Source organism: Dromiciops gliroides, chromosome 2, assembly GCF_019393635.1.
Source record: "Dromiciops gliroides isolate mDroGli1 chromosome 2, mDroGli1.pri, whole genome shotgun sequence".
Lineage (NCBI taxonomy): Eukaryota > Metazoa > Chordata > Mammalia > Microbiotheria > Microbiotheriidae > Dromiciops > Dromiciops gliroides.
This window is the reverse complement of record NC_057862.1, coordinates 114045832-114059920: the sequence shown is the minus strand read 5'-3', so window position 1 is coordinate 114059920 and position 14089 is coordinate 114045832. Positions and strand designations below refer to the sequence as shown.

At 36.6% G+C, this 14089-nt stretch overlaps 1 protein-coding gene across 1 annotated transcript in view; it reads left to right on the top strand.

Moving 5' to 3' along the window:
* Positions 1-14089, top strand: part of HDGFL3 (HDGF like 3) — an 86840-nt gene that overhangs the window by 60889 nt on the left and 11862 nt on the right. Inside the window, exon 5 of the mRNA XM_043981515.1 lies at positions 2794-2940. Within this exon, the coding sequence (XP_043837450.1) occupies positions 2794-2940 (147 nt within the window). The remainder of the gene's footprint in view (positions 1-2793; positions 2941-14089) is intronic.

Sequence of the window (14089 nt, the reverse complement as noted above, 5' to 3'; positions counted from 1 at the left end):
GAGCTCCATATAATATTGGTGACACCTTAAATTGTCTTCACTAGTTTCTATTGCAAGATATGTAGTATAATCCAGGTATATATGACCTTAAATATCATTGTTTCACTCGATTATTGGTAAGACTTCCCCTAATAAGGGAGTCTAGGGTTGGTGACTGGCAGAAGGAATCATATGTTAATTCAGAAGTCACTAAAAAATTTACAAAATTTTAAAAAGTCACTAAGAAATATTTTACTCATTTACTGAGTTCTCACTTTTAAGTTCTTACAAAGAATTTGAAAAGATAATGGCACATGAAGGTGCATAAAGCACTTTCCTAATAATAACCACTGATGAGGAAGTAGTGTGTTATTGTCCTCAGTATACAAATGAGGAAACTGAGTTTCAGAAAGGTTAGGTGACTTTCCAAGATTGACACAGCCAGGAAGAATTAGAAGTAGTGTTCAATCTCTTGACCCCAAGTCCAGCATTCTCTCTTCTCTACTATTATGCCACACTAGATCTATGTGTTTAAATTCTTGGCCCACAAATAAAAATATCAGAAACTATATTTATCCTTCTTAAATTACAAAAACAAAAAATTACCCTGTAAAATATTTAATGACCATTTAAGTAAGGGGAATGTTTATCTCCTCTTCCATGTCACAGTCTTAACAGATATTTTAGTCACAGGTGAGCTGTGCCAGTTATAACCTTAATAAAATAATTAGAGTCACTCCATAACTATTCAACTTAAGTCAGATTTAATCAAGTATCCAGAGAGAGGCATAGTGGCAAAGGAGATAGAGAGCCAGCCTCTGAGTCAGAAAGCCCTGGACTTAAGTTGTCTCTGAAACATACCAACTGTGTGACCTGAGGCGGGTCATTTCATCATTTGGTGCCCTAGGCAACTCTGTAAAACTATCTCTTTTAGAGTATTGGCAGATTTGCATTGATAAAGGAAGTATCCTCGTTGACAGAGCCTCCATCAATCAAATCACAGGTTTGATCTAAAAAAAATAAAAGCTGGATTTGATAGGAACATGTTCTATTGTTGAGTGGGATGAGGAGTGAAGTACTGTTCTACCTAAATTTGGCCCCAAGGTGATTAGAGGTTATCATTTTTCTCTTCAGGTAAAGTGAACTGAAGATCATGTATTACATGATCATTTACATTAATACCCTAACCTTAATTCAGATTCTGAACATTCTAATTTCCCCAAGTCCCTTTGTGTGTGTGTGGGGGGGGGGGGCAATGAGGGTTAAGTGACTTGCCCAGGGTCACACAGCTAGTAAGTGTCGAGTGTCTGCGGCAGGGTTTGAACTCGGTTCCTCCTGAATCCAGGGCTGGTGCTTTATCCACTGTGCCACCTAGCTCCTCCTCCCCCAAGTGCCTTTTGAAGTTTATTGTATATGCCGTTTTTTTTCACATTTGGCCTTTTACTACAAAGTAAGTGGTCTTCTTTGGCACAATTAGACATTTGCTATATTTTTTAATGATCTTTTCTTTATTCACTAGGAGAATGCAACACAGATATTTCTTTTTCCTTCATTGTAATACTTTCTAAATTATCTAAGTGTGGATAAATATGGATAATCAGATCTCTGATTACATATGTAAATATACTTAAAATCTGTTATCTAAAGTGAAAATCACCTAATTTTAACTAAATTGTAACTTCCATTTTGGGTTTGATTAGTAAATTCAGTTAAGCAAGATGGAATCTTGCAGAGAATTTAAGTGAACAGTATTTCTTTTGGTTCAGTTATATTCCATGTCATATATCTATCAAATAGACTTTTTCTCTTTAGAAATTGCATGGTTTTTATTGGTTGTGTGGCTAAGCACCAATTTGCTGATCCATTTCAGAGACATTTTCAGTGACTAAATCACATTTATCTAACAACACAGTGAGAGGATTTATAAATCCTTAAAAGAAAAGTGTTATAGAAATGTTAAGTGGTCTTCTTTCCTTTAAGGTATATTAGTATGGACCTACTTATTAGTGATTTCAGGGTTATCCAGTTAAACTTCTCTTGCTGGTAAGCCATTAAAAATTCAGACTTTAGCAATTTCTTACTTTTTCCTACTCTGATTTCAAGTACTTAATGATGAGAATAGGACTCATCTACCAGCATGATCCTTGGTTCTTAAGTAGGTATAATTGAAATGATTAAAGTTCATTATGTTAATAGTTTTTAACAATTAGTTTTTCTAATGCTGTTCTTACATTGTCTCTTTTGGTGCTTAATCACCAGACAAAGTTAAAAGTTTTGTCGTGCTGACAAAAGTAAAATGACAAAAACAGAATACTATCTATTCCATTAATGTAACCCAAAAGGAGACTGAATTCAAATGGCCATATTCTGTTGCCCCTTATGTAAAAATTCTCTACTAGAGGCAATGGCTAACATAATAGGTTGCCTGTTCTGGTTGCATATTTGCAGTGTATTCTGAATATACAAACTTCTGAGCTTCAAATTTGAGAATTTTAGTGCTATAAGTGGACTGAGAAATCATTTAGTTTAGCCCCTTATTTTCTGAATGCTGAAACTAAGCCCAAAAAAGGTTGAATGATTTTCCCAAGGTCATTAGATAGTGGCTGTTCCAGGACTATATAAAGCTTGTTTTTCCCCTGACTCTCAGCTTAGTTTTTTCTACTGCATTGCATTGCATCAAAGAAAACCTCTCAAGCAGTGACTTGTCCCAATGATAGAGAAGACTTTTTGATGCCATATTTGATGGGCTTTTCTTGCTTTCTAACTTTAATTTTAGCTTTTGACTCTGTTTTTTTAACCTGTCTAAACATTTAGAAATCTTCTAAGCAGTCACGGAAATCTCCAGCAGAAGAAGATGACAAGGACTGCAAAGAGGAAGAAAATAAGAGTGGCTCTGAGGCTGGAGATGCAGGCAATGACACAAGAAACACGTCTTCAGATTTGCAGAAAACCAGCGAAGGGGTAATTCTGTGCTTGTCCTATTCTCTTACTTTCCATTGTGTCAGAAATCCTTTTGCTTGACAATCAGGGCCCTTCTGTCAATGATATTCATGCCAGCAGCAAAATCTAAAGGAATATTGGGCACAATAAATATTGCTAAATAGTGAAACTGTTCTTAAATGTGTGCACAGATAGCTTCTCAGGGTGTTATCCTGAATGCAGAGAGCCTGAGGACAGAAATTAGCTTAGTGGGAGCTGTACATGATGATTGGAACTTGACATCATATTTACACATTTTTTTCTTAAAGAAAAGTATTAAATGCTTCAAAGATGCATTGAAATTGATAAATACCACTTGAAATCTGCATTATTTCTCTTAATTAAATTTCAATCAATTCAATTTCCAGTAGTATAACTAATAAAGTATTATGGCTGATTCTTCTCTCTCAAAATTTATTAGTCAGTACACATGGGGACAGGTTTTTTCACATTATCTTTCTTGAATATATATGAAACTCATGCTAATTTCTGAGGTCACAAAGAGTTCCACCTTTGTAGGAATATTACTGAGAAGGAAAACTTGTTCATAGGAATTTTCCAGCTGTCTGTCCTATTGTTCTGTCTTGGGAGATTAGTTGGTAACCATTTTAAAACAGTAAGATTAATTGGCCATGAGATGGCACTATTTGCATATTACCAAAGTATATAGGTCCATACATTACTGTACCACACAGTTGATTATCATCACAATACTATTAAGTTCTAATTTCAGTTGAGTTCTTTCTCAGACTTAATTTAGCAGAGCAGCTGTATTTCATTGGGGCAGAAAACAGTTTCAGGCTAATATCATTCATAATAAAATTAGAGACAAAGGCAGAACTTAGCAGTTTTGGTGTTCTTCTCAGAGACCGATTTGAAGTGTACATTTAAGATGGAAATATTGGATGTTTTGGATAGCCCTGAAAATATGGGAGGGTTAGGTTTGGATTTTTTTTTAAAGGATTCTCAAGTTTTCTCTCAGAAATCAAAATCTAAAATATGGCAGAGCCACAAATTATTAGAGTATATTGCATAATGGTACTTATACTTGAGTAACTCCTGTGGATTTTGGGGGGGGGAGGATAGATGGGCCTTTTAAGGTTTTTTAACTTTAAACAAAAAGGTTTTGAATTTGAATGGTCTTTTTAAGGTCCTAAACTCTGAATTCTGCATGAGCTTCAGTTTTTCTTGCTGTGGTGATGGTGGTGGTGGTGGTTTTGTATCTTGATTCTTTCAAGCAAAAGTTTGAACCTTCTTGAATCTTTAGGAACTTATATATGTATCAAGCTGTGAAAGATGGCCCCTGAGATGTCTTCTGCCCACCTGATTTTTGCAGAACTCATAGGTTGTGAGTTGTTTATGTTGGCTAAAAACCAAAGTTTTATTTGGTTTTGCCTAAAAGAAACACTAAAATGTTTAGAACAGGATTTAAGCATTTGGTAATATAAAATTTTTTTTAAAAAAACTTGTACTTTGGGGGAGGGGGCTGGGCAATGAGGGTTCAGTGACTTCCCTGGGGTTACACAGCTAGTTAAGTGTCATGTGTCTGAGGCCAGATTTGAACTCGGGTCCTCCTGAGGCTGGTGCTTTATCCACTGCACCACCTAGCTGTCCCAAAACCTTGTATTCTCTCCATTCTCTTGGTTAGAAGCAGCTGAGTGGCACAGGGCATAATGTTGGACTTGGAATTAAGAAGACCTGAATTCAAAACCTGCCACTTAACCTCTTTGTGTCGATTTCCTTATCTATAAAATAGGGGTAACAATAGCATCTACCTCTAGGGTTGTTGTGAGGATCAAATGGAATAACATATGTAAAGCATTTTATAAACCTTTAACCATTACATAAATACTAATTGTTGTTGTTGTTGAGGCTGTTAATTTATTAAACTCTTAGTTCCCAGAAAATTGGCAACTCTCTCTACATATATTCTATTTAAGCTACTTTGTGACAGAAGATTGTATCGTTTTTCTAATGCAAGAAGGTGATCATAAGAAGATTTCGTGTTATACCTCAAGTGTTGGTTCCATATGGACAGTAGAAGTAGCTTTTCCTTGGGTGTGAGCAGAGCCATGGTAGAGTACCTGGAGCATGGTTGGGCATGTAGAATGTACTGGTGTGGGAAGAAGCTCAAGGCAAGGAAATAAGTTAGTCTGAGGCGTGTCTAAGTGGATATTAAGGTCTGCTAGTAAAAGGACAGGATCTGGGGAGGGGAGAAAGTGGTGAGCCAGGGATTGAACTCCTTCAGAAAGGAGGGAGAATAACCTAGGAGTTGCTGTAATATAGTTACCTTAACATGGTTCGAGTGGAAATTTTTGAATGCGTAGTCTTCAAAAGAAGAATAAGTACTGCAAAGACACAGTACATTCCTGTCTTGAAAAAGTATCTGTACTGGTAATTATAATGCATTTCCTATTTGTGTCACAGATATGCAAAGTTGATAAGGGACAGGCAGTCCTTTATGCCCTTCTTGCTTGGTTATACATATCCACAATGACTCATTAAAGAAGGACATTCCTACGTGTCACCATGTCTCAAGAATGAATAAATTTGTATTCCTATTTCTCAGAAAGGGACAGATGAAATATGGAAATAAAAAAATAAAACTCATTGTAGGTCATTCAAGATATCCAAATTGTGGAGTTTCCCTCATTGATTTAGCATAAATGGGATGAAGGCAGATGTCCTAATGATTGTCTGTGCCCCCTGCAGTGGAATAGATAGACAGGCCATTGCTCCAAGAGGAAAACAACTAATGGTCATTTACCAAGGGGCCAAACCTCCTGTGTTCCTAAGTGAACTTAAGTGTACTTCTAATTAAACAGGACTTCCTCAGAAATATATGTCCTATCCCAAATACAGCAATTGGTTGTTGTTCAGTTGTTTCAGTCATGTCCAGTTCTTCATGACCCACCCCATTTGAGATTTTCTTGCAAAGATATCAGAGTAGTTGGTCATTTCCTTCTTCAGTTTGTAGATGAGGAAACTGAAGCAAACAGGGTTAAGTGACTTGCCCAGGGTCACACAGCTAGTGAGTGTCTGAAGCTAGATTTGAACTCAGAAAGATGGGTCTTCCTAACCCCAGGTCCAGCACGCTATCCACTGTACCACCCCATATATAGCATCTACAGAACCTTATTTCTAGACTCTATTCTTACATTTCCTCTGAAGGATGGAGAGGTACCTAAAGACCCTCCCATCTGCCTTACTAATACCACCATATTCACTAAGGCCCAAATCACTTAGGGATTTTTAGATTTTCTCCAAGATGCAAATGGATCCTTAGTGGAAGCTACAGAAAACAGAATTTGAGCAATTCGAGCAATGCTCTTATATTCCAATATATTTTCCCTCAAAAAATATAAATTACAACACATTCATATCTGCCCGGTGAGACAACTGTTGGCTATGTTCTCCCATAAGCTCACTGTAGTACATCCGCCCAGTGTATTGGGGCCTTCCCCATTTTCTCCTTAAATTGTATAAATACACAATTGTGTAAATACAGTGTATTTATGTAAATCCAGTGAAGTGTGTGGGTGGTTCATCTGTTGTTTCTCTCACTCTCACTTTGTGACTGACCCATCTATTTTTTCTGATCATACATTTCTTTGATGGGATGCTCTACATCGCTTCTCCTGTATAATTTCTTGTTTGTTGTATATTGATGTTTATTCATGCCCACCATGTTCCTCTCCATTGCCCTTTGGGTCACCCCCTGCTTCATTTCTTCAGAGACTGTAAATGTTCCATATGTTGTAGCTGTATACTATCACCAGAAAGAACATTTATGGCCTTTATTTTAGGGAGCAGCTTGATGTTATTAAAGTAATTTTGTAATTTCCCAAAGGCAATAATCCTACATTCCCTCTGCCTGTTCAATTCTAGGTCCAGTTTGTTATCTGCTTTTAGTCCCTGAACAAAATATAAATATGCCGACGGACAGCTTCTGTGTCTATTGCCCATCCAGTTGCATACCATAGTCTGGATAAGAGGGCTTCTTCATCCACTTGCTTTTTTTTTTGGCATGGATGGTTAGCACAAGTTCTTCTGAGTGATCCTAGATCTCTTTTAGTAGGCTTTACAGTGTACATGGGCTTGAGGAGAAATCAATGGTGTCCATCCACAAACAGGGAATTCTATGCCTTTAAGTAAATAAAAGTGATCCCTTTTGTATGTTCATATCATCTTTGTTTACAACAAGGTCCTCCTCCATTTATTCTAAAAAGCAGGAATATGTGGATTTGATCTGTTAATATAGATAGAATTTTACCATAGATCTAGGTAGTTGTATGTTCAGAAATCCTCTTTTAATTGTCAAGAAGACAAATATAGTAACAGAAGTCTGGTATGCAATCTATTTTTAAGATTCTATTTTCTTTTTTTGTTCATTTTTAATTTGAAAATCTCTTCTTCCCTTCAGACCCTCCCCTACCAAGTGAGAAGGCAAGCAGTATTATACCCATTATACATGTGAAGTCTCGTAAACCATATTTCTATATTAACCATGTGGTAAAAAAACAAACAAACAAAAAAAAAACCTTTTTTTAAAGTGAAAAAATATGCTTTAATCTGAACTCAGAGTTCATCAGTTCTCTCTTTGGATGTATATAGCATTTTTCATCATGATTCCTTTGGAATTGTCATGGATCATTGTATTGCTCAGAGTAGCCACGTCTTTCATAGTTGCTTATCATCACAATTTTGCTGTTACTATTTACAGTGATCTGATTCTGCTCATCAGTCAATCTAAGTCTTTCCAGGTTTTTCTGAAACCATCTGGCTCATCATTTCTTATAGCACAATAGTATTCCATCAAAATCACACCAAATTTGTGCAGCTATTCTCCAGTTGAGGGGCATCCCCTTAATTTCCAATTCTTTGCTACTGCAGAAAGAGCTGCTATAAATATTTTTGTACATGTAGGTCATTTTCTTTTTTCTTTTATTTCTCTGGGGAAAAACCTAGCAGCAGTATTGCTAGTTCAAAGGGTATGCACAGTTTTATAGCCCTTTATTTGTAGTTCCAAATTGATTTCCATAATGGTTGGACCAGTTCACAACTCCAGCAGCAATGTACTAGGTGGTGCAGTGAATAGAGCACTGGCCCTGGAGTCAAGTGGATCTGAGTTCAAATCTCACCTCAGACACTTACTAAATATGTGACTGTGGGCAACTCACTTAACCCCAATTGCCTTAAACATCTGGGGCCATCTCCAGTCATCCTGATATCTATCTTGCCACTTGACTCAGATGGCTCTGGAGCAGAGAATGAGGTTGGTGACCTGGCACAGCTCTCCCTCACTTAAATCTAATTCACTGCAAGTCATGACATCACCTCCTGATATCACAGTCTTCTTCGAGAATGAAGGACAAACATCAATAACCTATTTTTCCACATCCCCTCTAGCATTTGTCATTTTCCTTTTCTGCCATCCTAGCCAATCTGATAGAAGTGAGGTATTACCTTAGAGTGGTTTTAATTTGCATTTGTCTAATTGTTAGTGATTGGGAAGATTTTTTTCATATGATTATCTATAGCTTTGATTTCTTCTTCTGAAAGCTGCCTGTTATATCTTTTGACCACTTATCAATTGGGGAATGACTCTTATTTTTAGAAATTTGGCTCAATATATTTGAGAAATGTGTCCATTATCAGAGAAACTTGAAATATTTTTCCCAGTTTCCTGCTTTCCTTCTCATTTTGGCTACATTGAAAAATTTTTAAAGTGAAAAAATATACTTTAGCATATTGATTATGTTAACATTGGTTTTGTTTGTACTAACAAAACCTTTTTAATTTCATGTAATCAAAATCATCCATTTTATCTGTAATCCTCCCTACTATTTGATTGTAAATCTTCCTTTATGCATAGCTCTGACAGGTAAAATTTTCCATGCTCCCCTAATTTGTTTATGATATCCCCCTTTAGGTCTAAAACATATACCTCTTTTGAGTTTATCTTTGTATACAGTGTTAGGTATTGGTCTATGCCTAGTTTCTGCCAAACTGCTTTCCAGTTTTCCCAGGAGTTTTTGCCAAATAGTGAGTTCTTGCTCCCAAAGCTGGAATCTTAGGGCTTATTAAACACTAGATTACTGTGAGCATTTACTACTATACATTATGTACCTAATCTGTTCCATCTATTATATAATCTTGAGGCTTCCACCTTGGGAGCATCTCTGCTTTGGTTAGACTTTGTGTGACTCCTTTGGCTAGGAAGGCTGCCACAAAGAGTGAGGATGCAGCCCTCAACAGAAAGGTGACTAGATTAGCTGAGTGCCAGGAATCCCTAGTGAGAGAGATATTTCCCCTTTCCCTTAGCTGACTTTTGTACTTCACTATCACAGAGAACAGAATGTTGTTACAACCCACCTGGATTGTTTGGTGGCTGGGAGATAGGGAGCCCTACTGTCTATCAATGAATATACCCTAAAATCAATTTCCCTTTTACTTATTCTGGTCGGAAGTTGCTTATAGGAGAGAAATAACCTGCATCCAACTGGAGGAATATGGGAAGGAGCCTGTGAATAGAAACTAACTACTTATAAATTTATAAATCTCAGTGTCATTTGCTTGTCCCATGAAGGACCAGAATCAGAGAGAGTGCTTGGATCCCTGAACAGGGTGACAGATCTGTATCTACACAGTATGCCAGGGAGTCCCCATAAGGAACAGGGGCATGATGTAGAGCAACAAATGTGGACCAACCCCAAACAACGGAGAGCTGTGCAAGTCTTTCAGGTCTGATGTGAAGGAGGTTAATCCTCTTGCAACCCCAAGGTCAGCTCTTTTTTCAGGGTAACCTAAACCATAAGGTTGCTAAAAGAGGTACTGCATCTGCTAGCAATGATGCCTACAGCTCACAGGTCTCTATGACTCTGGAGCAACTCTAAGTTACTTCACCTTTTAGGACAGATTTTTTAGATTTTATTTTTGCTTCTATTTAAAAATATATATATATACAGCTATTTTTTACTCCTTGTTTTTTATTTTATTTTAATTTTATTTTGGGGGTTGTGGCAAATCCTTGCAAGCACCAAGTCAGGAGTGAACGTAGAGGAATATTGTATAGTTATGTACTGAGGGTGGAGTGGGGTGGGGGTGGGGGGTGGGCTTAAGCACCAGAGCATCCCAGTTATGGGAAGTCTCTATCCTCTTACAAAGGATTATTGATTTGGATTACAAAACAGTGCTTGCAAATTGTGATGAGGTACTACGGAAAGGAATTTATACATAACTGTGGACTCTAAAAGTTGCATAAAGTACTAGGGAAGGTATTTAGGAAAGAGGACATTTCACCAGGCACAGTAAGTTACCAAATACTGGAGAGGGCTTCCATAGTCTCCAGAAAGATGTCCTTAATTTTTAAAAATCTTAATAGTATTTTTTTCCAGTTACATGTAAAGATAATTTTCAACATTCATTTTATAAGATTTTGGTTCCAAATTTTTCTCCCTCCTCCCATTCGTCCCTTCTTTTCAAGACAGCAAGCAATCTGATATAGATTATACGTGTAATCACATTAAACATATTTCCATATTCATCATGTTATGAAAGAAAAATCAAAACAAAAGGGAAAAACCTCAAAAAAGAAAAAAAATACAAAAAGTATAAATAGTATGGTTTGATCTTCATTCAGATCCCAGAGTTCTTTTTCTAGGTGTGGAAAACATTTTCCATCATAAGTCCTTTGGAATTGTCCTGGATCATTGTATTGCTGAGAAGAGCGAAGTCTATCACAGTTCATCATCACACAATGTTGCTGTTACTGTGTACAATGTTCTCTTGCTTCCGCTCACTTCACTCAGCATCAGCTCACTTAAATCTTTCCAGGTTTTTCTGAAATCTGCCTGCTCATCATTTCTCATAGCACAATAATATTCCATTCCATTCCTATACCCCAACTTGTTCAGCCATTTCCCAATTGATGGGCATTCCCTCAATTTCCAATTCTTTGCCACCACAAAGATAGCTGCTAGAAATATTTTTGTACATGTGGGTCCTTTTCCCTTTTTTATGATCTCTTTGGGATATAGATCTAGTATTGGTATTTCTGGGTCAAAGGGTATGCACAGTTTTATAGCCCTTTGGACATAGTTCCAAGTTGCTGTCCAGAATGGTTAGATCAATTCACAACTCCATCAACAATTCATTAGTGTTCCAATTTTTCCACATCTTCTCCAACATTTATTATTTTCCTTTTTTTGTCACATTAGCTAATCTGATAGGTATAAAGTAGTACCTCAGAGTAGTTTAATTTGCATTTCTCTAATCAATAGTGATTTTTAACATTTTTCATATAGTAATAGATAGCTTTGATTTCTTCATCTGAAAACTGCCTTTTCATATCCTTTGACCATTTCTCATTTGGGGAATGAGATGTCCTTAATTTGTAATCAAGTAGTGCCACCCTGTAGTCCAGTATGCCAAGAGGCATTCCAGGGTGATTTCTCAGACTGGAGATTTTAACTAAGGGAAAGATTCAGTGGATTTGACCAGGAATAGCAGTGTCACTCCAACAGGGTTAGAGAAGTCTTTGTTGAGACTTTTTGTCTATTGTGTGAAAAGGTGCCCTTACATTTATTTGATTACCCATTGACACGTCAATGAAGATGCTTGATACAATTTTGGCATTTGAAGATGGCTAGTTGAATTTTATGTAGTGTAGACCTATGCTACAGCTAAGGAGTTGTGCATGAAAAAAGGAAGCAGTCAGGAGACCAAAAATTGGGAGGAGAACTGAACATGGATAGATACAAAAGCCAAGAGAGCTGTTTTATACCTTGGTAAAGGCAGTGAAGCTTATACATCCACACAACTCGAAAGGGAGCCTCTAACCCCCCTGTGGAAAGCTGTGGAAAGGCAGGGGTAGAACCTCTTGGGCAGAGAAAAAATGGAGATCTTTGAGTGGTTAACAGTATGACCCCAGGAGAGGAGAGAGACTCAAGAGCCTATGAGATAACAGCAGCCAGGGAGAGTGGTAGAGTGATCAGAATTTCCAGACAAAGGAAGGGGAGTTTCTACACCAAGGAGAAGCAAACATGAGCTTTGCCTTTCATTGTTAGTGAGTTAGCTGTCCAGTGAGAAAGGGGTTCCAAGTGTATTTTCCTTGCAGGAGAGTCTCAACTACTATAACAATGGAGTACTGTGATAGGTTCCCCAAAGCCAAGGTGGCCCTTGCCAAAAGTTAGAGTCACTTTGCTGTTTAATGTGTTTTGCTGGGAGTCCTTGGGGTTTTTTTTGTTTGTTTTATTTTTATTTTTTTGCATTTTCTGTGGGATGAAATAAAGACTATATTAGATATGTGTTGTTAGCCCAAGTGCTTACATGTAAAGTTTTTACCTTTTCTGTAGAGACTGAGACATGGACCAAATTGTGTATTTCAGAGGAGTTGGAGTTAGAGCCAGAGTGATTTTGTGGGAGGCCCCCCATAATTAAACCATGTTTTTGTAAACCAAGAGCTGGGGTTAGGGCAGAGAGGTTATGCAAATAATTATGATGGTTCAAATTCCTTCACTTTGGAGTATTTTGCAACAATATTTTAATCATTTCCAGTCTATTTTATCTACTCTTTTAGTTTAAAAAAAATTATTTTGAAGGAAAATATATTGTTAAATGGGGATGAATGAACTTCATTGTATTTCAGTTTCAATCCAATTAGACATTATTAAGTTGATAAGACTTTAGCATAGATGAAGATAGCAGATACCTCTGCTTGCTTCTTACTATTAGGATCACTGTAAAAGTAGCTGAAAAAATTAATAGCAGCAATCATTTTGTTAGCCCTGCAAGCTCAAATCCACAAATCTCCATGAGGTCCCCTGTATGATATAGAAAGGAAATTATTAAAGCTCCTTTCTCCATGGTTATTTTAGATCCTACAGAAGATAACCGACCAGTTGGTTAACAGTTGTCTCTTTTCATGTCCCCTCTGGTGAAGTTAATATATTCATTAATTTAGCGTTGTTTTACTTTTCATGGTATTGATGTATAAGACTACCAATAACCTATATTTACACAGTATTTTAAAGTTTACAAAACACTTTGCCTCATAACAACCTTGTGAAAGTATTGAAGTATTTTCCTCATTGCATAGATGAGGAAACTGAGGCTTAGAGACATTAAGCGATTTTCCCCCCATGGGCTCACAGCTATGAGTGGAAACTTGAATCCAAGTCCTGTGCTGTTTTCATTATATCATACTGCCTCCCTCTCAATATCACTTAACATTCATATAGTACATGTGTCAAACACTTTTCACATGCATTGTCTCATTTGATTATCACAACAGCTCATTGAGATTGGAGAGTCTGGTATCATTCCTCTATTACAGATGGTAATACTAAAACTCTTGAGAGGTTTAATTATATGCTCAGGGTCATACAACTATTAAGTGGAAGAGTAAAGATTAGAACTCAGATCTCCTGACTCTTGTTCCTGGGTTCTGTCTAGTGTATTACATTATCATCCAAGCAAAATGATGTTATTTCTTGGGTTAATTGAAAGTGATTACAGTAAATAAGTTCAAGCTTAATTCAGTAAGGAAATTTATCTCAGTAATATTTCAGTGTTATTACTGCTTTGGTGTACTGAAATCCTATGTTGGTGCAATTATTTAAAGGAAATCATTATACCCTTGGGTTGGTATAATGATTTTACTAAGATCAGAATTGATTATTGAGGTTTATGTTTGAATTTTATTTCCCTGAATTTACTATGCATTCTATATATTGGTGTGGATAGTTTTCATTGGAGAGTAAGGGACTGTACTGTATTTACACAAGGAAGGTCTTTGTAAATGAAAGAAGAAAATAGTTGTTTGGAAAAATTAATCATTAGAGAGAAAATAACTTCTCATCTAAACCCAAATCCAAGTACTAAGTATATTCCACATGATCCCTCTCTAATATATTCACTAGGCCCGCATTTTGAATTACATAACATTTCAGCTTGTACTAGGTATATCATTCATTATACTATTTGAGAGACCCAGTGAAAAATACCTTTTGATTTTTTTTGTAATTCTTAAATGTCACAAATAGATAAAATAGTACCCTAAAGAACTTTGGGTTTTTCAGTGTTAAAAATGTTTATTGCTTTCTTAGCAATAAGTAAAATGAAGGGGACT